Consider the following 25,868-nt stretch of genomic DNA (forward strand, 5'->3'; position numbering starts at 1 on the left):
ATCGATGACGCCATCAGTTTCAAACAAACTACCCCCCTGGTTCTTCCCCACCACCCCTTCCGCACCAACATTTACCCCCTTTTTCCAGCACGAGACCGTTTCGCGATTGGCTCGCAATGGTGCGCGCGTACGGGGCCAACGACTGTGCCCGAGCAGCGCACGCGGGACCGCATTGTTTACGTTCCGTCAGTCAAAATCGAATAGCAGCAGCTACCGGTCGTCCGGAAACGGCGTTGCGAGTTGCCGTTTTTTTTGTTGTCCGTGTGCGTTACATTTTGGTGTTGTTTTGAAGCGTTGTAAAAGAAAGCATTCTGCAGTGCTTTAGTGGTTTACGTTTGTGTTTTTGTTCACTCCGTTAGTGGCGGTAGTATAAGTAATGCAGTATCGTATGCTGTCTAGCCGTTCCCATCTTGAAAGTGTTGGCACGATCTTGCACGGGGATCAGCAAGTGGCGCAGCAATGTATGTGTGCTGTAAAAGTGTTCTGTAATAATAGCTAATGTGAATCATCAAAACCTCTTCGGTTTTCGGTTTACGTTTCACGACAAGCTGGCGCAAAACAAAATTTGCGTTTGAGCCAAAGGGAATACGAAAAAAAGGCTTAAACATATTGTAACCGCACACCGAGTGCCGGTCATTGTGTACGTGTATGTGTATGTGCGATATTGTTTGTGTACATAGGTGTGCGTCATCCTAATCCCGTAGGAAAGCTTGTCTACGCCAAGCCTGCAAGATAGCCTTGGGCGAAGCAGAACTGTAACAGTTGAATAAATTAAATTCACAAGCAAAAACAAAAAACAGCCCGAAACTGCAAGCAAATAATTAATCATCGAAATGGAAATTAACGCAAGAGGAAGTCATAAGAATGGCTCCGGTTTGGATCTAGCCACGGTCGTGATGGTAAGTATTCCGTGGTGCAATTCCGTTTGCAATTTGTCCTTAACACAATTAAGTGTCATCGTGTGGGTGTGTGTGTTGTTTGTTTTTATATTACAATTTACCTATACCTATTACGAAGCATTTTCTAACGCACGTGGTAACGCAGCCAGCGCCAACAAACTTAGAGAAGGTGTGTTAAAAGGTGTGTTTTTGTTGCTAGCAGGTGTAGCTGCTACTGATTGTGTGTTGCAACACACTCAAGCACGCACACACACACAGACCAAATGAGCACACCTTGATAAGCGGAGCAACAGTGTACCATTTGTAATATGGTAAGGGCTTTTTGGCTGGGTGATGGGTTGCTTTGTTGGCCCGTTCTGGTGGTGCTGGTGGGTTGATTGTGAAAATGCGTTGCCATCGCACACATCGAACCCCCAGCCATTGGATACACACAGAAGGGGGTGTATTTTTTTCTTTCAACAAGAGCTAAGCAAAACGTTGTAGGGCTGATAAACCAAATCTTACACCATGCTTGGGTTATTGGTATGAATCGTTTATACAAAAAAGTTCTGTTTTTTTAGTATTATTTTGTATCGACATATCGTTTAAATCTACTAAAATCACAACACAACCGTTGACGACGGGGGTCAAGGCCTGCTTATACCACTATTCATTATCCATAACAGGGTAGTCCAGTCCATAGCAAGAGGTCACGGTTCATATGGGATTTGAACCCATGCCGGCCATGTTGTTAAGTCGTGCAAGTTGACGACTGCAGCACGATCACCGAATGATCGAATATGATCATTGCTTAACATTGTACAACATTTTGCACAATACAGTTGTAAGCGTATGGTAGCGATCGAGCAAGAGCTTGTTCATAGCTTGTTAAAAAAAATATATAAAATGAATAGGATTCAGAATTCAGAATTATCCTACATCACGGACCAAGTTCTAAAAATATATCTTCACATATCCTCCATACTAGTGATGGGGAAAAAAAGTTTTCTTCGGAATCGATTCCCGCTAGCTCCGAATTATTCCAGATAGTAGCTCAGGAATCATCTTCGGAATTGGAATCGGCTCCAGAATTGTATCCAGAATCGGCTCCGGAAACAGAATCGGCTTCGAAATCGGAGTCGGTTTCGGGATCTCCATAAGAATAACTGTTTGAGTCCAATGATATTACGAATTTATAATAGTTTAGAACCCAAATTTACCAATTCCCGGATTAATTTGGCTTCTAAAACTTCTAATTTCAATTCAAGAACTGATGCTTATTCTGGAGCTAATTATAATTCTGGAGTCAATTCTGATGCCGTTTCTGGAGCAAATTGTGATTCTCAGGTCGATTCCAATTCCCGAGCCGATTCTGATTCCGGAATCGGTTAAAGAAACGATTCCAAACATAAATATGAATCCCAAGTATAGTACCTTAGTAGGTCCAATTCCAAGCTCCTACCACAGCTGCATAGAACATTTCATATTCTAAATTTTAATGTATTTCAATGTTCATATAGTGTCGAAATGTTAATTCATATATTCGAAAATACATGGGTGTTTACAATATATAGAAAAAGTAAAACTAACCTAAAAATGGTGTATTAAGTTATGGAGTTTTACCATAATTGCATATTTTATAACATTTTAATAGTTTTAAGTTATAAAAGTAAGCATTTAACTTATTACTTACAAAATGTTTAACAATATATGTTCAAAAGGAACCTTTTTTGTAAAATAGAATAAACTTAAAATGAACAACTGAAACTTACAATCATTCTCCTTCCGCTTCTCGCGATGTTTTTTTCCATAGTAATTGTGTCCTGTGATTCTATAAATAGCCTCCATTACCATTTTACTTTTTTCGAAAACGCCCCGGAAACCGACCGATTTTCCAAACCCAATTCAAAATTGAGTCCTGTGGTGAGTCCTGCCTTTTTTTAAGCCAACGTCATCGTTGCCGTTCTCTGTTGTTCGCTTCGCCAACCAGCAGCAGAACATGAGAATGGTTCGAACTCCAACAATGCTTACCTTTACCGCTCACAAACAACATTCAAATTCAAATGTTATGAATGAATAAAGTGTCCTCTACGGACAGTGACGCAAAGAAAGGGAAGGAAATAAGATGGCACGGGACACAACAAAAACGCAACTGTGCCACAGAAACCATCTTCAGCAAATCACGCCGGAATGCCATTTGACTATTTTTAAATTCATTCATAAACATTGGCCCGAACGGTCGCGAGGGGACGGAAAGGAAAGCAGGAACGCACGTCACAGCAAACCCGGGACAACCACGTCCCCAGGACACACACAACGTGTGTACAACGTAATAGGAATTCCACGGCAGCCCGGGACTGGCATTTCCTACCAGAAAAAAACGAACACGCATTTACAGATTTGACGGCGGAATAGAATGGAAAATGCTTCAAATGCCATACCTTCGATCGATTGGATGATATTAGGTTCCATTTTTAACACCACCATATCAGGATGTGTTTTAGAAAAAAGGCTTTTACTATGGCCATGACAACGACAATTTTTGATCTCCCCCCCCCCCCCCCTTTACAACGGATCCTGCTAATGGTCACCGGCCAATTCCGGCGGTTTCGCGCTTTGACGCCGGACATCGGGTCCGTGATTGGGGTCCGTGCTCAAGGTTTCCATGGGCCACACGTCTCCCGTCTCTGCTGACCTCTGGGGCCCCGCATACCAATCGGGCACTATTCTGCTCGAGCGCAACTATCCACGGTGAAGGCCAGATGCGGGCCAAACCATGCGCTTGGGGCGGATGTTTTTCGTTCATTAACGATCCACGCGGGCGTGTGAGGCATTTTTCCACCACGCTGATCCTCGATACACACACACCCACCCACCCATCCTTCGCCTCTTACCGGGCCAGCAGGCGTCATAAATGATACAAAGTTATTGCAACACTGGTCAGGCAAGGAAAAAGCAGCTTGGCTGCTCCACCACGCGTTGATCGCGAGAAGTGCGTTGATCTTGAGATTTTATATTTCGCGCGCACACCCCACAAAGAGTGTTGCAAGAGCGGGCATTTTTTCAATGTGTGATGATCGCGCGTTCGCGCTTTGATGATGGGTGTTTTTTTTTCTTTCTTTCCTCTACTTCTGTGTGAGTGTATGTGGAACGTTCGATCGCGTTTGGTTTAGCGTAATTTTGGAATTAAAAAAAAGTATTGCACCACAAAAGATATTGCCTGCTGCCAAACCTATACTGTGAAGTCTATACGTGTGTTTTGGTCGTTATTTGGTCACGGAACTTGCGCGCAGTTGAATTATGGATTTTGGATTAATTATGAATTACGGTTTGAATTATGTATGATGTGAAATAAATTACATTAAACTAGCTACGTTCGCTTTTGATCGCATCAGAACTTCCGACTCCGGGTTTACAAGAATGTTTAAAAATTGGCTGAGTAAAATAATTAACCATCAATATCGAATAGAATTTGTGGTGAATACAGTGCGCTTGAAGTAGTAAATAAAATAACAGTCAAAACAGATGTAAACAACATCATCATCGACAACGGTGCGAGTCAGTTTCCGAGAAAAAAAGATGATCCTCATCACTCCACGAAACGGTCGTAAGTTGTCGGCAGTAGTTGACGTACTTTAGCTGATGATTTAACTGCTCTACTGTCCTCTCGGCGATCGGTTAATGATTCATCCATTCGTGCAACAGACGCCTGCGCTCGCCCACGTTTGACGATCGATGAATCATCTACCTCAGTCTCAATCGCATTTACAACTAATGCTCTGACCGGGAGACGGGAATCCAGTACGTCCAGTCCAGTATGTAGACCCACAATCAGTATCGTAAGCCCCCCCTTCAGACGTCTGTATAATGCCTTTTGCGGAAATGATAAGCATTGGCGTTCGCTTTCTATTCGCCCCAGGCCACTGCTGCTACTGCTGCGGCCTTGTCTGGACATTGAGGAATGCCCTACTGTCTTATCGGCATATTTCTGCGTAGAATTAGGTGCACTGTGTGCTGTGTGTTGAATCGATGACGTAAAGAGCACGTGTGAGTGTGTATGTTATCTACTATGTCTAGCGTTTCTTCTGTATGAAGGGTAAGGTCAGTGTATTGCAACACCATTGGGGCACATTATGTTGTATCTACTGACTTTAGAGTGTTAATAATTGATTTTTTTTTAATTTTAATATCCCAATAAATTTTGAAGTATGTATAATCATCACTTTTAATTGCTTCTTCCTTAATATTTGTTTCCTTCGTTCAAAAATTGCACAAACACAGAATGCTTCATAATCTACGCTTCAGATCAACATTGAAAATCACAACAAAACAGTTTACATCAATTTGAAGCTTTGCTGTTGCAGCGTGCAGCACTCAGCTTCGAGGAAGATCACGCCGCACCGATGGAAAGCGCATCGAAGTGGAACATTTTCACAACGGAAGCAAACTGGCACAGTAACCAACCAAACCAAAAAAAAGGGGGGAAATAGAGGGGAAAAGAGAAGAAAAAAAAACAGAGTAATATTGGCCAAAGCTCCTCTCTTTTCTGCGTTAAACTGTGCCGTGGACCATATCTTCTTTGCTTCTCCACAGGCTTCCCCTCCTGATAGCCCGTGGCCCAACTTAAAGGTCAATTTCCACTGTCAATGTGGAACACACGAGTGGAAAATGAACAATTCGGAGTTGAATTGTTGAATGATGTTTCACCTTCATTTTGTGTTTTATATCAACACGCGGGAAGAAGAGAGAGCATTCTATAACTGTTTCCTTTTTATTGACGTATTTTTTTTATCAACAAAGCCCTGTTAAAATGTATACGAATAAAGAACAGTGACATGGACCTTTCATCACAACTCACGCTCAAAGCCTTGATGACACCGTAAATTGTCCTCCATCATTCGCCTGCCTGTAAGGAAGTTCATTAATATTAAAGGCTTGGTTCACCACATTAATGGCCTTATCGCTGCTCTGAATCATTCCAAGTCAAAGAAAGTACTTGTCCCGGACGGACTTGCGTATGCTTTCCACTACTTCTCCGAAGGCGAAGGTAGAACCTCTAGAACCTTCTAATTGTCTAAAGGTGTGTCACATACAAACGTTCCGGCACGGTAGAATGATTTACTGTAATCGTGCGTTCTGTGCGTTGATGTAATAACTGCGATTAAGAGCTGGAGTTGGTTATGGAAGTGGAATTGGGAAAGAAGTACATCGGCAAGTTTGAACTTTGATAATTAAATATCAATCAACCTGAAAGGAATATTGACAATATTTGGTTGAACAGTACCTGTTGAACTTTAATCGTTTATAATGTTAATTCGTTTTTCATCAGACATTGTTGAATGTACAATACTTTTCGGTACATTTTAACCTTATTTCGTATGCTCCCAATGTTCGCCATTGCAATCTTCCGTCAAATGTCACAATTTATTACATTTTTATCACCATCAATCATGCCAGTACGTTGGTTGCCAGTCCTGCCCTGGGTGGAGCAGCAGCAGCAGCAGCAGCAGTATCAAAGGCGGCTCCTCCGCATAAACGGACAAGAAAGACATGCAACCGTAGGGCGAGTAAGTCGTAGCAAGGGGTCAATGGGTCATTGTGTTACGTCGTACAGCAAAACCTGTAGAGCGAAAGTGGCGCTGTTTGTGTGTGATTCCGAACCACGTTTGACCGAACAAGGATAATAATGCGGAAAAAGCGGATATCGAAAGGATTGCATGCAAAAGGGTGTATACGCGGTTGTTCTACTCTGCTCCCACCGTAGTCGTACCGCGAATTAGGTCAAGGAAATGAACACTGACCGACCACAGGGGAACACTGGGGTGGGGAGGAAACGCAACACTACAATTATTTTGTCTGCCAGCTCGACAAACGCAAACTCTCCACACCCTGGACGATTCGGTTCCGTCCGGGGCAGTAAAGGATGGTTAAAAGAATGAAGCGGAAGGACCGTATGTGGTGGTGGTAGTAATGGTGAATATCCTTTTGTGGCTGGGTTCGTTCGCATTCGTTCGCCTTTGCAATCCTTGCATGGATGGTGTTGGTGGTCTGCGTACAAACAAGTGCCAATCTGAACGATGGCTTTTAATCCTGGGAGGGAACGCTGGTTTGCTTCCTGTTTTGCTGTGGTGCAGCAGCTACTGCGTGTACTACGGCTTGCTGCACTCGGACCGTGGACTTCCGGCCCGGCGGCTAATTGATTGAAATTAGTGATTGTTGATATTTCCTTTTTTCTGTTTGTAATTACAGTGCTGGTAAAAAATGTATGTCAACTCACGCAGAAAAAAAAGGATTTCTCCAAACAATAAGCATTAATAAGTTCAGTCGATCATTTCAAGGCTTCAAATCTGAGAAATTTAACAAAGAATATCCAACCCCTCAAACATTCAGATAGTTCAGTACAGCTTTGTGATAGTTTATTCCTGATTTATTGCTTTTTAATCGTATTAATAAAGGGTAATGATTAAAAATGAACGACAAAAAAACCAAAATTTTAGTATTTGATGTGCTTTTTGGACAGGCTCCTTGGAAATTCCTATTGGATTTGTGCTATAGTGCTATTTGTGCAAGGGTGCTATAGAGTCCAATTCCCCTTTACATTGAATTCATTTCGCGTAAGAAAGAGTCAATAAAGTGTCTCACAGCTATGAGAACTCCTGGAAAACCCTGTAAATATTTTCACAGCATTCTTTCACTATATTTTATTTGACCATCTCCTTCTCACACCAATGCAAACCAAACTGAATCATTCTTTTCGTGCGGAAAGGAAAAAAAGATGAACAGAATTTATGAAAATGAAACTGATGGTGACATAAATATTAAAGAAAAATAATTGTAAAAGAATACAAAATTAAAATAATAGATTCGCAATAATGATAAAAATTATACATTAAAATTTTAAACAGGAATAATGAAAACAAAAATAAAATTGAAGTATGAAACGGAATGAAAGAGCAATTTTGTTCAAATATATACAGATGTGTTTTAGAAAAATTACAATACAACAAATTGAAAAAATAGTCTTGCTCTCATTTTGAATTTGCGGAAGCTCCAATTCATTGATCTATTCTTTTTATTGTCAGTTAATTATATTTTTTTGTTTAGAGTTTATAATAAATATAAATGTTCTTTATTGATTTCAACCAAAAAATATTCGGAGTAGAAAAATGTTTAAATACATAGCGCTTAAGTGCTATAACATACTTACATTGAATATTTAACACTGCAAGACCTTGAAACTACATAAACCGCAGTAAATATGTTTGAGTTTAAGTGTCCCTGAAATAAACTCTAATTCCATCACTACACCCGCGACTGCACTTTGGAATACTCAGACGATGAGTCACTAACGCCTTCCCATCGATTTATGCACCAAACGATTGGAACAATACACAACAGTTTGTACTGTGTAGATTTCATCCCACGGAAAGTGACAACTTCAATGTTCTCACGAAGTAATTTGGGTCCTAAAGTTAAATAGAGAATAAACCAAAAAAACAACTCTACACTTTTACACTATCATTAAACTATGGAATAAAATATTTACCGCACATTAAACCGTTGGCCCACCGGTGTAAGGATTCAATTTTCAATTACCATTGTCGTTCATTCTCCACTTTGTAACTGTAATGAATAATTTATAGAACGCCATAGAATCGTTCTACATCGCGCGGGCTAAGATTTTCACATTACAAGCAACTTTTCAATCGCAGCAGAGCGGAATGGGAAAGGACGGTGTTGCCATTCCATTTCAAACTCAATTTTTAAAAGGCTAGTAGTTTTATGTTCTATTCTACCGTCCGTGGCATTAGCACGATGCTTACTCATCGCCGGTGGGGTGTGTGTGTGTGCTGCTATTCAGTGTAATGTTGCGTAGGAACGGAAGTTGAAGGCTAGCAAAAGCGCATACATTGCCGAATGATTCGAACGTAATTGGATTGTACCCCGTTGTTTGGTTGGCGAGCGTTCGAGAAGTTTGCGGCTGGCATTTTGCTTGTTTCCTGCCATGATGTTTCTGTGTGATTGTTGCATCAGCGCTTTCGATATGCTAAAACAGTTGAAATATTCAATCGAATTTTTCTTAAAGCTTGGAAAGCGACCATACCCGTTCCATAACCTGTTCGTTCGGTTCGATCAATCGATCAATGGGAGTCGCAGCTGTAGGAGAAGAATTGAGCATTAATTTCTATCACGTATGCCATGCCCAGATCGCATTCCGACGCCCCTATCTAGACTCAAGTGTGCATTCAAACGCAAGGGTGCAACACTTCCGCGATCGTACCCTTCCATCCAGGCACGTACGTAGGCACTCTCGGCTCTCGCCCGGTTCCCTCTCAGTTCATCTAAACCGGTACTTCCCACCCTAGGCCTTTTGGTCGATGCAGTGTGGAGGAATAGAAATGTTAGAAAAATAGTTACACGCCACTGCAACACCACTGCAACGCACCCCGCACCACCGGAAACGTTGCTCGAACGCTGAGAAACTCTCGAAAGATCTACTGTGGAAAAAATAAGGAGGGAGCAGTACAGAGTGTGAGAGAAAGTTAGAAAAATGCTACGCAACAACCCACGGAACGGCAAGATGCATGTAGAGGTAAAAAAAAAAATAGAGATGGAAGGGAGAGAAAAAATACTAAAAGCATTATGAAAATAAGAGGCAATAAGTTGGGCTGTGTGTCTTTCAATTGGTCTCTTGTACGATAAACACTGATCATGTGCTTAGTCAGTAAAAAATGTGTTTTTATACTTACTGTCCTGTCAGCTGTTTAACAAACTGATTCGTTTGTTGCAATGCTCTTCATCACAAATAGAATGGAAGAAAAATATTAAATAATACTGACGCTTTAGTTTGTTTACATTCGCTGGCAATGGCAAGGGTGTCAAACCCTTTTTGTGCAATAATAGCATTATAGGATTAGAGAGAAAATTTAATTTTGAAATTCGACCATTCTGATTACAAAACATTAAAAAAATGCACTTGAATTAATGGACAGAACTGCGACCGTAGTTTGACACCCTTGCGCCGAAAAGAATCCCAACAAGTGTTTGATCGTTGCTGGACGGCCGCAGGGGTTGCAAGATAATCCGAAGAGCGAGAGGAACCGTGAGCTCGGGCATCTGGCTGGTTCCTATTTCTTACACATTCAGCGAGAGTTGGTTACAACGAACACAAACAAGCAGTGAGAGTTGCCGCCGCGGAAGAGCGAAATATAAGCAGTATGGACATTGGGGTGAAGAGGTCATCTTAACGAACTCCTTCGTGATGGTTGCTCTCGTGATGGTTAGCAGCATGATCCATGTTTGGTAGGATAGTTTGCAAAACAAATATTTTATAATTCTAGTTTATCATATTTATAAAAATTTTAATTATTAATAGCGCAATAGCTTGTGAGGAAATGATGAATGTAGCTTTTTGAATAACACATGCACAGTAATTTTAACAACTGTATAATGCATATTTCTGTGTAGCATATTGTGGGTACCTTTCAAAAGTTGCGATCATTAATCAGTTCTCACTTGATTCTGCACTGGTATGTCACATTGGAGTTTAGTATTTAAACAATAATTTCGCCGTTCTAGTTCTAGCGAAAGAACAATGGATGAGCCGTTATAACGACGAGCTATACGAGATGTGCGGCGACCTCACAGTCGTACAATGTATCAAGCTCGCCAGGCTCCAGTGAGCTGATCATGTTGTACGCATGGAAATGCGCACGACCTAGCCCGTAAAGTCTTTTTAAGCGTTTTAAGGACAGGCGAGGCGTGGTAGGCCCAAATTGACGAGGCAGGATGGCGTCGAGGCGTCCGACATTAAGGCCGTGATAACAGATTGTTTGACGAAGGCGCATGACCGGGAGTATTTTCGGATACTCCTGAGGCAGGCCAAGAACGCAAAGCGGTTGTAGCGCCGGATAACAACAACAAGTCGTTTACCTTCTGTTAAACGAAGTCTTTTTACATTTCTTTTAGGCTAACAATTTGAGCCGTTTAGACCCCGTTTATGAGCCATTTTGTGGAATTTTGGCGCTTGGTTTATTGTTATATTTGTTATATTGATCAGGAGTTTTGAGTTAAAGTTAAAAGTCTCTATTGTTTTTTTTTGTTTTGAAGCAAAAAACATAGCAGGCTTAACTTTATTGAAAACGTTAAGCCTTCCTATCGCTTTAAACGCATCAACATACGAATGGGCTCCATTTTACCCCGGCCTCCCACACAACGGCTAATCAAGAGAGCGTTCGACGTCTGGCTGCCGTCTACAGTTTGAATTGCCGCGGCGGTACCGCTCACAAAAACACGTTGTTCAGTCTCGCCGCCGAGCTGAGTGGACCGGTATCGCGGCTTTTCTTACGCGCGCGCGAGCGCCCGTCATTTCCACAGTGTGTGTCCCTCTCAACGAACATCGCGCGAGATCGCGATCACATGCAACACACACGCGCTCGGGTTGTTTGCCTTTGGATCGTGCGTTATTTGTGCGAGTGAAGCGGAACCAAACGGTCGCAACGCTTTCCTATACGTGAGAGTGTGTGCCGCGTGGTGGCCTGTGAGAAGACCTTCATTTTCGTGCAAAGTGTAAACGCGCTCGCTCGGTACCTTCTCGAAGGGTGCTGCGTGTATTGTTACAATCCCACCCGCGCATCCCGCCGCCTCCGACTCGATCATCCGTCTTTGTTGTGTCTGCAGATAAAGTCAATCAATTAGAGCACCCGACAAGCACGCTACAGGCAGAGCGGACGGGCATTTAAACCTTCTTCGGCTGCTGCTGCTCCTGTAGGTGATAAAAAGGGGCAACAGTAGAAAGCCAACGGTGTGGCAGAGTGATAAGAAAACAATAGTTTCGTGATTTCTTAACTCTCCGAGAGGGAGAAAAAGGGCCTTCGACTGCACCGTGGGCCGCCAGTGTACGCCGAAACGTCGTTGGACGAAGGGCCAGTCTCTGCAGCATAAGTCTGTTGCAACCTTAAATTTCTCTCTTCCTCTCCTTCTCTCTCTTGTATAAGTCGGGTCTTTGGAGTGAGAGCGTACAATGAACCTGTGGCATCTTTGGACGCCGATGCAAATGCACGCACGCACGCCGTACGCATCGTAATTGTTGGGTCCGGAAGAGGCAGTTGAGTGTGTTCCCTCATCGTGATTGTGTTTGGTTCAATGTTGCCACCGTGATCGTGCGTACTTGAGAAATAAAACCCCGCGTGAATAACCCAGCAAACAGCAGCAACCGCGTAAAAAGCGTCAACTTGATTATAGACCGCGCGAAGGTATATCGTTTCGGTGTTCAAGGCTGCAGAAGCACGTTTTTTCTGCGATCGAGTGTCGCTTCTTCCGCCTTTAAACCGCTTCTCGTCATATCTAGCCAGCCTTTTATGTGTGTGTGTGTATGTGCGTAGTTTGTGTGGTTTTATCCGAAGAACCGAACCTCTCCATAAGACCGACGAAGCAGTGTACCAGCCGAGTTAGGATCGTCGAGCGACCTTAAGGAAAGAAAGAAGGGATACGAGATTGGTGTCGCGCGTTTTTTTTTATGTTTTTAAACCCAACAACCCAACCAGACGTACACATCCGCTACCATCGTCCGTTGCCTGAGCGTGTGAGTGTGTGTGAGTGTTTGGCCCTTTTTGTCGGTTTGGGTTCATTCCTACTTCCTTCGTGACGATGTCGTACTACGCACCGAAAGCGAAGCCGGTGGCAGGAGGCACCTTGAGGGCCGTCTACGAGAAACTATACAGCAACTGTTCAACATTCCGCAAGCTGCACTATGAAGTAAGTAAGAAGCAACGGCAACGGAGAAACATAGTGGTGGGAGAGTATTGGGGAGGAAGTAACTGCTATGCCGTGCCTTGCCGGGTCAATGTGACGCAAGGTGGTGCCGGCTTAAGACGCTCTATTTCTCGTACATTCTACCGTTTCCATTGAGTCATGTGGTGCTGTTTTGTCCGATGCTAGATAGGGGCAGATATTAGTTTCCCCCCGAAGAGCACAGGTTGGCCGTGTTTTGAGATGAAATTCAACTTTGAATGATACTGATCACGCTAGGGGATTGTAATGGTGGGAGTCTTACTAAAAATAAAGCGACCGGATAGTTTCGTGAAAATGGTAGTAGAGGACGTTCTTCGGTGTAGCAAATCGTAAATAAACAGTCGGCGGTTCTGTTCGGCATCGAGAAAATGCCTGGTGGGCGTAAAGATTTCCCGCTTTTCCCTGTACTTTTTTTCTACGCAAACCACTGATGATCGTTGATCATTAGGTCACAAACAGAGAACGCACTCTGCTCCCTTCTGAAGGTAGCAAAGATAATCATGTCATGACTGGCACCGATTGGATCCTCCCTCTCTATCTCGCTTTATATCTAATAGAATGTGGAAAATTGCGTCGCAGAAAATTATGTCAACCGTCCGTTCTGTTCTGACCGAGATACGGCGGGGAGTGCTCCGTCTCCGAGCACTGACGGTGCATATTTTCCACCGCCTCGATACAGTAATAGAACGTGAATGGTACCACCAAACGAAACGGGTGGTAGTAGTGGTGGTGCTGGTTCTGTTTATGTGACTTTGGTCGCCATCGTCCTCCGCCGGAAGCCAAACAAATCGAAACGAAAAACGCCTCACCGTCAAACCGCGCCACAAACACAAATTGAAGAGCGCCATTGAGAGTGTGAGTCAGTTTATTTACTTTTTCAAAATCAGTTTCGTCGGCAAAAGTTTTCCTTTCACGAAGCAACACTCTCAGCGGCTTTATTATTTAAGGGACCAAACCCAAACGGTGCATTTAAACGCAAACGGGAGACGGAGAGATCTTCCACTACCTTAGCTAACACACTGCCCCAGCTGGGCTGATTCACACAGACAGACCGGATGATGAGGGGGGAGAGAACAATGTTCTAGAAGTGTCGGGTGACCGCGACCGGCGACCCGCGTGTGACGAGTGGAATTGTTTCGCCTTCAACGTACGGAAGGTTTTGTTGGACGCAAAGTAAGAGTAATGTGAAACCATTTCAGCTGGCAAATGGAGCTTGTTTTTTGCTGCTGCTGCTGCTGTTGCCGCCGTGTGGTTCTACAGTAACGACTGTTTTGACTTCAAGATGGTACGATCGTACGTGTGCGATCAAGTCGCCAGCAGCAAGCGGAGTGCGTGCTTTTTGGACACAATATTTATCCATTCACCATTCTGAGAAGGGGTTTGCGGTTTTGTAATCGATTTTTTATGTTGCTCTATGCTTTTTGCATGTTATATCACACATGAAGATAACATCAGACAAGCAGAATTTCCGCAAAAGGTACACTAAGAATTGGTAGAAGTCTCTCCTCTTCCTAATATTTAGCTATCATCGTGTGCTCTAGAGATTCCACTTGTGACGACAAACTAATTATCAACCTGCTTTACGGTCTTGAAATTCTCCCCCTTATTGAGCAACACTACGAGCGCATTGCTAAACACCTGCTAAACGGTTTGAAACCAGTGTCCAAGCGCAACAGTTAGTCAGAGGGACTATTCTCCTTGTCAACGGAGTAGCGGCTCACGTTGCGTGCATTGTTTGCGTGCTTGAGCTGGTGTGTCTGTCAAGTGTGTGTCAGCCTTGCCGTCATAGTGTTAACTTTCCAGTGTCCAAATCATACAGACGAGGAGCTCATTAGCCCAGATCTTGTCCAATATATCTATTAGATTAATAACAGTTACATCTTATACTATGGTGAAGATAACTGGAACCAAAAACCTACTACCAGAGTCCCAATATTCTAAATAAACTAAATTTGCATAACTTAAAAGATCCGATAACGATGCCCTTGCCTATATCTGAAGTTAATAACAGTAGTTAACACTTCCAGTTCTCGTCAACAACATTCGGTGAGATTGAGTGCGACGAGTGACGGACACAATGGTCCATCCGGTCGGCCTCTTGATGTGTTAAACGCCTGCATGTGCTACTCGAAGGTGTATTTTGTCGCCATTGGACCGACCCCTTCAGTGCAGCCGTGTTTCTCCTCCGCTGTGCAGAACAAATAAGTAGCAATAGGCCCTGCCCTACAATCACGGGACCATTCAAGAGGCCTTTACTTGATGCGTACACAGCTAACACAACCGACCCTATCCCTATCGTGTAGTCAGTCGTTGGTCGCCTCTACTTTGATGATATCTGCCAAGATGAGGATGACAAAATTGAGCGATAGTAGTGACCAAGCTGACAACAACGGATGCTGCGATGGGGACCGCGTACGCGTCCTTGGCAAGCACCATCTCCAGTATGATAATCGTCCGTGTTCGGTTGCGATGTTGTTGTGCAACCAAATTCCACTCAATCGCAATCCCGCTTTATTTGTATCTACCATGTAAACGGAGGCGTATTACCTTGACCGGTAATAAATTCCACATCGAATGTTCTTGACTTCCTGCGCGCTAGCAGCAGGACAACAGAAGTTGAACTGAACGGCAGTTGTTTTGTTGGTGTTGTGGTGCCTCCTTTTCCAGCAAACTTTCTCGTACAAACTGTATCAACTGATATTAAGAGAATGCAACGAATTGTTATTGAGAAGCAATTGAAGTTAATAAATATGATTGCTGGGGTTGGGAAATCACAGACCAATCTGTTTGTACATACATGCGTCATATTTTCACACATTGTTCGCTTTGACTCGGGAACTTCTTGATCTTGGACTTCGAGCTTCACCGGTCCGTTGTTTCGGCCTGTTGCCGTTCTTTGTTGTGTGTGTGTTTTGGGTTGACCAATCTAATCGAATCGAGTGAATTATTGACGATCGTCGATCGTTCACGATCGCGACGACATATGGCGGTTACGCGGGAATGTTTTGGGGTCGAAGGCGGCGCAGTGCTTTATAATTATTTATAGACCCGTCCGGCAATCGGCGTTGAGCGTTCTATCGCGATCAGCAGGTTACGTACGGGGCAGCTAACGGTGTTTACTACCGTAGTCATTTAGTAGCACAAAACACACACACACACACTCAAATGAAGTCAGCTGAACAGGTGGAAGGGGTTAATGGGAGGGGGAGGAGGAACTGCTATTGACGTTCTCGGGACGCTGATGAGTGCGGAAATTAGCAATTCGTTTGCACACCGGGTTTTGCGGATCGTTGCGAAGTATAAATATCGATCGAGCGGCACAGATTAAATGCGTGCAATTTATTTTGCGGCTAGCAGCTGGCAACGGTGAAGGCCAGAGCTGTTTGGAATGCGTTTTGGACGCAGAAGATTATCAACGGTACGGTGGTCTCCATTTGTGTCACCCATGCCCTTCCTCTACCGGTGCGCCGATCGACAAATCGTTTAATTCCGCCACACGAGCCAACGATTGTAGATAGCGATTGATTGGTAGTGCTCGGTTCGTAGGTGGGTAGAGACAGTGACCAGTGGGTGAATAATTAATGTGCTGATAGGTGTGTACCCTTTTTTGGACGGACAGGGCAGGGTAGACAGCAGACAAAGCGAGGTCGTGCCGGAAGAGGTGGTAAATGCAAATTTGTGCGCATTACTCACTGCGTTTGGAATGGAGAACAAAACACTGACACTGGGAAGTGTTGATAGGAAATAGCAGAGCCTTCTGCTATTCTGATCGTGTGCACACAGTAATAATGAAATGTGTCAAATGTGTTAAAATAACAACAACATCACAATATCTAGCCAATCAATCAGTGCGCTGAACATGAAGCGCTCTGATAAACGATAATACGTGTCAACCAGCCACCACAGTCCTCCTTCAACGGCACTGGAAGCCAATGAATGTGCAAGATGATAAGTACACAAATAGTGTGTCAGAGTGTCAGAGCGAGAGTGAGTTGTGACAGAGTAAGTCCAACACCCTCCCATCATTGTGAGAGCCGTCCTTCCTCGTCACACATCACCCTCCAAGGCCAGTGGAGGAGAGAACAAATTTAGCATCCATTATCACTCGTAGCCCGATTATCTGGCACACCACCTCCTCTCGAGATCTCGGTACTCGTGCACTAGATGGCAGTAGGTGCAGGTATACGTGCCTCTCCGGAACTTATCTGGACGGATGACGATAGATGACTTGCCTGTAGAGAGAGAGTGTGTGTACTGTGTGTACTCCTTATAGCGTCAATAAAAAAATGATTCCCTTGTGTACGCGCAATCTCCTGCTCGGAGGGGGGTACGAGTAGAGTCACATTATCAACGCAGCAGCACGCTCGGTAGATGATAAGAAATGCGTTTTTTTGTTAGTACACAGGGACAATACTTACTTACTTATCCGGCGCTACAACCGCTTTGCGGTCTTGGCCTGCCTCAGGAGTGTCCGAAACCGCTCACGGTCTCGCGCCTTCGTCTGCCAGTCCGTTATCCCGGCCTTAATGGCGGACGCCTCCACGCCATCCTGCCACCTCAACTTGGGCCTACCACGCCTCCTCTGTCCTTGTGGACGGCCTAAAAAGACTTTACGGGCTGGGTCGTCCGTTTCCATGCGTATAACATGGCCAGCCCACCGGAGCCTGGCGAGCTTTATACGCTGTACGACAGTGAGGTCGCCGTACATCTCGTATAGCTCGTCATTATAGGTCACACAGGGACAATACATGGTAAAAAAGGTGGTCTATGTGTTGGTAGAACGCCATTAATACCAGCAGAGAAAAAACGCTTAGAACATCCTGTTTCTTATGTTGGTAAAAAGAGTGGAATTTTGCATTCCATTCCTATTTCAACGTACCCTAAGACTTGTCTGTACGCCAGTTCTATCAGCAGTATGTGCCGATCGTAGCTGATAGTGGTTCAGTGAGGTACAAGTACACATTCTAGAGCAATTGAATAATTCAAAGATCGCAAGCCAGTGACAGCATGCGTTTAGACTGGCTTCATTTGCAAACCTACCACCATGTTGGGGCAATGGAATGTTTACTATGCACGGGATGAATTATTTAATCCATCCCCACTCCGAGGATGGAATAGTTCGTTTTATTTTATGATCAAACGATACGTCAAATTACTCTGTTGCCGTCCCCCTGCGCTTTGATGAACACATAGTAATGTCCACTGTCATTACCATCAATTAGTTGGTCCTCGTGAATTTCCGTCAGTTGGTACGCCCTTTGTTTTAAATGTCTAGCACATCTCCGCATGGAAGAGGGCACATGATCTGTATCTTGGGACAGTAAAACAGTAAAACCTGGTGGTGGTCGTTAGTGGTTGCTGATTTGGCATTTCGATCCGAACATGAGTGACTACAAATGATACGTTCACGATGGTGGTGTGCTTATCTGCGTAATGCGTTGCGATAATGTCGGATAACGTTGGAACGATTATCGTGTATCGTACAGTGCATCAATTAAATCAAATAACCAGCGGCTGGGTTCTGTTCTAATATGTTGATCGTTTAATACAACCAGGGTGACTATAGGTCATAGTTATGATCGTCCATCGTTAATGGGGATTTCTATCAAGATAGGCAGTAGGAGGGAAATGGTTGTCGAGGACTTTCTAAGGACAACAATAGACGCTTAAGTCTATGTTTGTTGGATTACTCAATGGTTTTGTCAACCAGTAATGTAGTTCTTATACAAAGATTCTCCGGCATGTAGAGAACGAATCTCTTGGAGTTATTAAGCCCTTTTGAACTATCAGAACCCCTGAAAACCGCTGTATTCCAAATGTATTGCTCTCCCAGAGATGAAAACGGAAACGTACGGAAATGAAACGGAAATCTTCGGGACCTCTAGTATATTTTAGCGATCCCGTGGTATAGTCATCTACTCGCACGACCTAATATCATGACCGTCGTGGGTTCAAACTCCGTCTGGACCGAACCGTTTCATTTATAGGACTGACTGTCCTGCCATGGGTAATCAATAAGTCACTGATATTCATTTAGTGGTAAATACAGCACTAGACTGACAACGGTTCTTGAATCAAATATGAAGAATGAGTAGTATATGAAAAACTTTTGGAGTCTATTAAAAATTGAACTTTAAAAATATATAATGTCAAATAAACATCAGTCAGCAATCATGGTGTAGAGAAAACCACAACAACAACATGAATGTGGAGTCCAAACAGTGTGCAAATGTGATGGCATCGTGGGCAATCGCAGGCGCGGGCAATGGTGATAATAATTCTGTTTACTTAACAAGCTGTTACTTTGAAGTGGTTCGTTGAGCCGTCGTGTACACATGTGCGGTGGGTTTTGGATGGTTGGCGAGATACAAAAACTCCAACAAAAAAAAAAGCAATAGTTTTGTTTGCTCCAGACAGAACGTTGCCCAAATCTCTGCCGTTACTGAAGGAGTGTACTATTTGCACTCCCAGTAAAAATGGTCAGCAACACCCTTTCTTTTACCACAAGCGTTATCTACCCAACTGGTAGCCCCTAAACGCGCGGTAGCACTCGGCTCCAACACACACCTTGTTGCTATAAACCCCCGAATGTACCATCGCGTACTAAATTGTCGGAAAATTGACTCTTTTTTTCCTACGATTATCTCTCATACGATATGGCGGATTTTGTTGGACGGCAGCTGATGTTATCTAGCCGAGTTGACAGTGAGCTGCGTATGTACGAACGTCACACAAGCTACAGGACTTTGTCGTTGGGTCTTCTTCCGCGGAGGGACAGCTGCATCAACATTGCGGCAAATGTCATGTTCCGGGAGTTTCATAATTCACGGGTCGTGGTTAATCGTCTTCTAGGGCAGATGTTTGCTGTCATGTATGGATTGTGATAACGAATGATAAATAAATAGAAGGATAAACCTTGCGCAGATGCCAGATATATCGCTTTTTTTGGGGAATTCTATACTATATATAGTTCCACTTATGTGATCCGACATCTAGTTAGTGTTAAGATCAATTACAACACTGTTTAGAAAGAATAAAAAGGCAATTTATTACACGCATCATAGCGCGTGTACTCAAGATAAAACGTGCAAGATGATTAGATTAAAATACAAAAGTACAAAACAAAATCCTACCTTTTCCGCCGTTTTACATCACACACTGTAATCTAATGATAAGGACGAGGGCATAAACACACAAACAACTGGCAAAACCGCAACCGGGAGCTCAAGTAACAACGAGTCACCCACCGCCATACAGTCGCGAGCGAGTGCGCTCGCGATCGTTTTGCTGACTCGACGACGACGTCGGCAATGACGAAACGGCCAACTAATACCACACAACGATCATCGGTGCAGGGCGCACACAACAACTAACCGCGGGTTCGGTAGTGTGTTTTTTTAAATGTACGGCCATCAATCGGTACAGTCGCTGTTGCTCCTACGCCGTGCGACGTGACGCATTCGTGGTAGAACTCTTCAGTGCGTCGGTTGTGCTTTTGTGTGTCCCGGGGTCGGTTTTTTTGTTGTTGTGTGCCCGCTTGTGTGGTGGCGCCGCGTGACACATACTGTGCGCTGTGTGTAGACGGCCTCGATCCTGGTGCCTTTTTTTCCGCCCCTTACACTAAAGCCACCTGGCAGTGGTGTAGTGCCTTAGGTAGTGGATATCAGCTGTGTTGCCGCGATGAAGGTGATGCTCAAGACAGGATGGCCCTCGGCAAAGACGATACAAAGGCTGTCGTACACGTACAGTGTGCATCCTTGGAGCTACCTCCCCTGCCAGGCAAGTGTGTTTGTGTGTGAGTTGTAATGTGAAATGAAGAGGATATTTGGAGGCAAACAAAAAAAACGGTCAAATCAAGTAAAGCACACACCGGAATGTGCGAGAAACTAGTTCTGTTAGTGAGTGATAAGCAATGCGCTGGGGTGTATGTAATGAAGCGCCAGCTCCGATGGAGGACGCCATTCGTAATCTCATCTGGACCGATCGCTTCTTTACAGACGGTGTCGAAATGATTACAGTATGTGATCGCGGGTCAGCTTGATGCAGCGTTCAATGTAAAGTGATACTCGAATGCAACTGAAGGATCACACACTCACACCACAAAGCGCAGATGAAAGTGTAAACAGCTGTAATAGGATAGCTCTAGAACCTGTGTAATGTTCTCTTGTGAAGCGTATAAGGAAAAAAGCAAAATGCCCGTTCAAGAACTTTCCTGACCACCGTGTGGAGACCTCTCTGCGTGCCGGGGGAAAGTGATCGTGCCGCTTCGTGTGCACACACAAGGTCGCAGTGGCAGTGGTGCTGTCCGAATAGCAACCGATCTCTCTATTGTCAGCTATCTTTCGTGTTAGTATATGCGTTACCAATCCCAATAGGGATTTATCAAAAGCAATCAAATTAGCAAATTACAAAACGGTCAAAACAGTGGCAGCACGATTTTTACGACTGCAGTCAGATTTTTGCAATTCCCGGACGCTCGTGTGGGACCCATTGATCGATCAATCTTAATTGCAGTTTGCTGGGGGGTGACCACAGAAGGGTTCACAGACGACGTTATCTTGATGCATGGGTACAACAGGCCATAAAGATATTAAATCGTATCGCGCTGTTGGTCCCCATCCTGTTGGGAAAATAGAGGTAGTAAGACAAAGTAAAACGGGTAACAGGTTTAAAACTGTTTGGGTGGAATAGTATGACTTAATTACTTGATCATTAGTGCATATTTCCACTGCTCAAGACATAAATAATATGACTACGACTTCCTAGTCTATACGTAATACATTTATCTATCTGTCTGAGGCGTGCATATGACTCATGTCTGTGAAAATCCACGTTTGGCAATCACTGCAAATCCCTCCCTGTTTCTTGATGGTCGGAAGCTCTGAAAAGGGCCGTTGGAATCACAAGGATCAGCGCTGTTTTTGGGGATGGATTACGATAAGATTAGTGTAAAGTTTGCTGGTTTTCTTCGGTGATGTCCAACACCTGGTGCGACTCGTTAATGATACAGTAGAGGTAATGATAAACGAAAGTTATCGGCTGGATTAACCGGGTCGGATCGATGGGAAATTACGAGATTACGCGGGGGTACCGGGTCTAATAGAGGACAATTTGTGGACCACTAAAATAAGGTCATGAGTCACGCGATGTGTGGAAAATTCCCATACAAAGGGAAGGAAAACGGGGCCTGCTCGTTGTTGTTTGACCTGTGCTAGGCAAGTGATGGGTGAAGTTGACAAAAATACGTAGTCGACTCCAACCGGACTCCGATAATTTCGGAACCCACTCCGGAAGGTAGGTCCGCCCAGCAATGTCCGAAGTCGTTCGGAGTTGAAGTCGTCCGGAGTCGGTTGATGTCGGCCGGAGTTGACCTGATTCGATCTTCGAAACAAAGACCTGTATATGAAGTGCATGCGCAAAGTGAAAGACAAAAAGCACCATGAAATGTCTGATCACAAGCACATTGCACCAGGTCGGTCGACTCCGATCAACTCCAGATGACTCCGAATGGCTCTGATTCCGGTCGGCTCAAACCGACTCCTAACGACCCCAAGACCCCGACCCCGGGCGAAACTAGTGGTTCAGATTTTGCCGAAGTCAGAATCGGACTAACAATAGCAGGAGTCGGATTGGGGTCGTGAGTGCGCTCCAAAAAACACCACACTACAAGTGACACTCATTATTGTGATCATTCAGCCAAGAACAAAAATCGCCTCAAACTTACAAAACGACCGCCCAAAAACGTTCGAAACGATTCCAGAAGAAGGTATTACACTGTAACGGTTATCTACCTGCTTTACATATACAGAGCTTGTTGTTGTTTTTTTTGCCTCTACCCCACGATCGTTATCTACACACTCTAACCACAGCAAACAGGCAAACACAAAAACCCATCGCTTTGGTAATGCCTTGTAAAGCAAATGGTTCAAAATCGTCTTTCCCCTCGGGATTTTTAATGGTTTGTTGTTCTTCTCTACCCGGTTCCGGCACAAAAGACAGCGGGACTATGTACCTCCCCATGTACCAGCAGAAGGTGCAGCACATCATCTTTTCTTGTCAAAGTTCTGCCCTTGAGCACACACACACACACGCCCGGGACGCCCTGGGTAAAGGAGCTGTGCAAAAGTATAAGTAAAGAATTCGGTCCTGTTCTTCCGTTACTTTTATTACTTTACTGGCTGCAGCAATCTCGGTGTCTCGGTGAGCGCAATTGAGGAACGATTGGGTGTGTGTCCTATGCCGTGCCGATAAGATACGTTGTACATGGAAAGTGCATTTCCTTCCGTCCGCGTGTCACTGGCGGTGCCATTTCCCTTTGCATTAGCACACACAATATAACAAAAAAAAACCCAACCCACAAAGCAACACAGAACCAAACCCCCTTGCAAGCAAACGAAATTAACAAGAAAAGGGCTAATTGGTTTTTCCGCTTTCTTTACTACTTTTTTCACAGGAAGTGCCTGACTCATACGACTACAACAGCCCCAATGCACCGAACCACCACCCGTCGGCCTACCCACATCCCGGCTCGCCCTACCACCAGCAAAACCACCAGCCGCCCCCCTCCGACACCGGCAGCCCGTCGAGCGATGCGGTAATGATCAAGATCGATACACCCTCGCCGCTGCGGGACGATCAGTCGCGCTATCCGAAGGAAATTGGCAAAACCCTGCTAGCGCTCCTGTTCCTAGCGGGCAACTTTTTCCTTGCCACCGTGTCGCTCTCCCTGGTGCACGATCGCGTCCCCGACCGGGACGTGTATGGGCCGCTGCCGGACGCTTTCCTGGACCGGGTGCAACCGCAGGACTGGGCGCTCGATGTGAGCGAAATACTGATCATGGTGGTGGTGAACTCGTGCGTACTGCTGATCACCTTCCACAAGCATCGGTTCATCGTGATGCGGCGCGTGTTTCTGCTGCTGTCGATCCTGTACATGATGCGTTCGCTCACGATGTACGTCACGGTGCTGCCCGTGTCGAGCCGGACGTACTACTGCAGCCCGAAGAGCAACGCGAGCAGTGCGGGCGTGATCGTGAAGCGCGCGTTTCAGCTCATCTCGGGGATGGGGCTTTCGATTAATGGGAAGCAGATCTACTGCGGCGATTACATCTACAGTGGCCACACGGTAACGCTCGTGCTTGGCTATCTAGTGATATCGGAATGTAAGGCAAATGGCGCGAGCAGGTGATCGATCGAAGGTTGTCGCTTATTGGTGTATTCTTCCGCTTCACAGATTCACCCAAACGCTTCTGGCCGATCCATTGGATCTACTGGTTGGCCAGCTTGACCGGTGTCGTGATGGTGCTGGTAGCACACGGCCACTACACCGTCGACGTGCTGATAGCGTACTACGCCACGACGCGACTGTTCTGGACGTACCACACACTTGCCAACAACAGCTTGCTGCTAAAGGTAAGCCAGCCACAGCCTGTACTGCGCGCGTAAGCGAAAAATAAAACCACAAACTAATCGTTAAAATCTTCCCTTCCTTTTTAGCAAAACGGCAACAACTACATCGGACGTGAGTGGTGGTACTTTGCCTTCCGCTACTTTGAGCGCAACGTGCGCGGCCCAATCCCGCTCCAGTACGATTGTCCGCTGTCGCTACCCTCGTCCTGGACGAAAAAGTCGCCCAAACTGCCGGGACGCGAAAGTTGATGCCTTACCACCGCCGTCTGGTTGGTGGCTGAGGATGCGCCGGAACATCCGCCGGCAGGCGGAGAGCTGGCGCATGTTCAACGGTCGACCTGTTCTCTTACCGCCGCAGCATATCTACACCGTCTAGGCGACGTGGCGAGAAGCCTAAAATGTCCATAGGAACAGGAAAAGAAAAGACTTGAAAACCAATACCCCGTTAAGTACGGATTTAGTGCAGGATGTTCGTTGTGTGCAGGGATCTGATAGTTGTGCAAGGGGTTAGTTAAAGTTCGTGCCACGAGCCAACAACCTGTTCCCCTCGCGAGTGAATTTTCCCATTTCTGTCTGTCGATTTGGATTTACAATAGCACCATCCCCATTTTTTTTAATAGAAACATTCAGCAGCAAGCGTTTATTAAATTAAGCCCAGTTTTTTGTGAATTTGGCAGAGCAGAGTGGTCATGTTGTTGCAAGCGAAGGCAAGCTTACAGAAGTCAGATTAGGTAGATTCTATTTTAGCTTAGGTTTGTAAGGCCAAAACTGTCCCTCCCTCTTCATCCCTAAGTGCTATTGGTATGAAGAAGTATTGTGGAGCTATGCTGCAAACCTCCACACAAACCACACAAAACGAACGACGAAAATCAATGTGATATAACAAATTGCGCCGAGCGCAATGCTAGCAAAACAAGCGGAAGATTGGAGCAAAAAGGCAGGGGAGAGCAGGTCCCGTTCGTTCACGGGTGTAGTGGATGGTTCATTTGCTGGGAATGCAGTTTTGCAATCCTTTGTGTACAGTACATCCTACACATACATATATGTAGTGCATTTTAGCGGGTTTCTTTTCGATTCATTTAAGCGTAGATGTGTATAGGCTAGACTCGAGGCTTCTAATTTGGGTTTTTGTGTGTGTCAGGACGTTTTCTTTTTTATATAAAATCTCTAATTCGATTTTTGAAAAAAGAAAAAAAAAAGATTAAGCGTCAGCTAATTTGCCAAAATGAACGCATCTTCGCTTATCTGTTACCATTTGTATATAGGAGCATTGTGTTGCGTATCGAACCAGGCGAGCCAATCTCATCGTGCGCTGCCGATACGAGAAGATAGCAATAATTAGTCTAAACCAAAATGAAACATTCGTGCGGTGATGATCCTAAGAGTTGAACGGTGCCTCTAGACGCAGGATTGGTGAATGTTTTCATTTTTGGTCCCTCTTTTTGTTTTAACTCAAGATGAGCTGTGCACGTTCCAACTTTGAAGCTGTTCCCGCTTCAGCCCAGTCGTACGCAGCCCGGTACTCGTTTAGCGAGAAACTCTATAGACTGTCGCTCGTAAAAGCCCGTGTTGTTTGTGCCTTCGTAACTGCCTTTGTATAGTGAAAGCGTTTATTGTGTAAGAAACCGAAACGAAATCATGAAACAACCAATAGAAGAAGGAAAGAATACATTTTTTCGAAGCTTTCGTTTTTTCGAACAGTTCGTGATGACTTGAAAACAGAATTAGTGAGTATATTAAGCATTTGGCTATACATTATTGTACTGTACGTTTCACTTTAACCGATAA

The 25,868-nt window shown here is 44.6% G+C and overlaps 1 protein-coding gene across 3 annotated transcripts; it reads left to right on the forward strand.

Annotated features, from left to right (window-relative positions):
- The first annotated feature begins 186 nt into the window (after positions 1-186).
- On the forward strand, positions 187-25,751 carry LOC120900929 (phosphatidylcholine:ceramide cholinephosphotransferase 1-like). Of its 3 annotated transcripts, none has more exons than XM_040308546.1 (4): positions 187-899; positions 23,125-23,833; positions 23,905-24,083; positions 24,168-25,751. In XM_040308546.1, the coding sequence occupies exons 1-4, from the start codon at positions 834-836 to the stop codon at positions 24,327-24,329; spliced, it is 1,116 nt and encodes a 371-aa protein (XP_040164480.1). In that variant the 5' UTR covers positions 187-833; the 3' UTR covers positions 24,330-25,751. The 3 variants fall into 3 exon arrangements, with proteins under 3 accessions (XP_040164480.1, XP_040164478.1, XP_040164479.1); XM_040308544.1 differs by lacking the exon at positions 187-899 and adding an exon at positions 11,175-12,635; XM_040308545.1 differs by lacking the exon at positions 187-899 and adding an exon at positions 19,907-20,450.
- The last annotated feature ends 117 nt before the right edge of the window (positions 25,752-25,868 follow it).

This window comes from Anopheles arabiensis, chromosome 3 (assembly GCF_016920715.1).
Source record: "Anopheles arabiensis isolate DONGOLA chromosome 3, AaraD3, whole genome shotgun sequence".
NCBI lineage: Eukaryota > Metazoa > Arthropoda > Insecta > Diptera > Culicidae > Anopheles > Anopheles arabiensis.

Excerpts from the sequence above, each read along its gene's own strand:
- LOC120900929 (XM_040308544.1), top strand. The coding sequence starts at position 12,528 with ATGTCGTACTACGCACCGAAAGCGAAGCCGGTGGCAGGAGGCACCTTG. Across the intron at positions 12,636-23,124 it reads TCCGCAAGCTGCACTATGAA|GAAGTGCCTGACTCATACGA; the intron begins GTAAGTAAGAAG and ends CTTTTTTCACAG. Across the intron at positions 23,834-23,904 it reads CTATCTAGTGATATCGGAAT|ATTCACCCAAACGCTTCTGG; the intron begins GTAAGGCAAATG and ends TCCGCTTCACAG.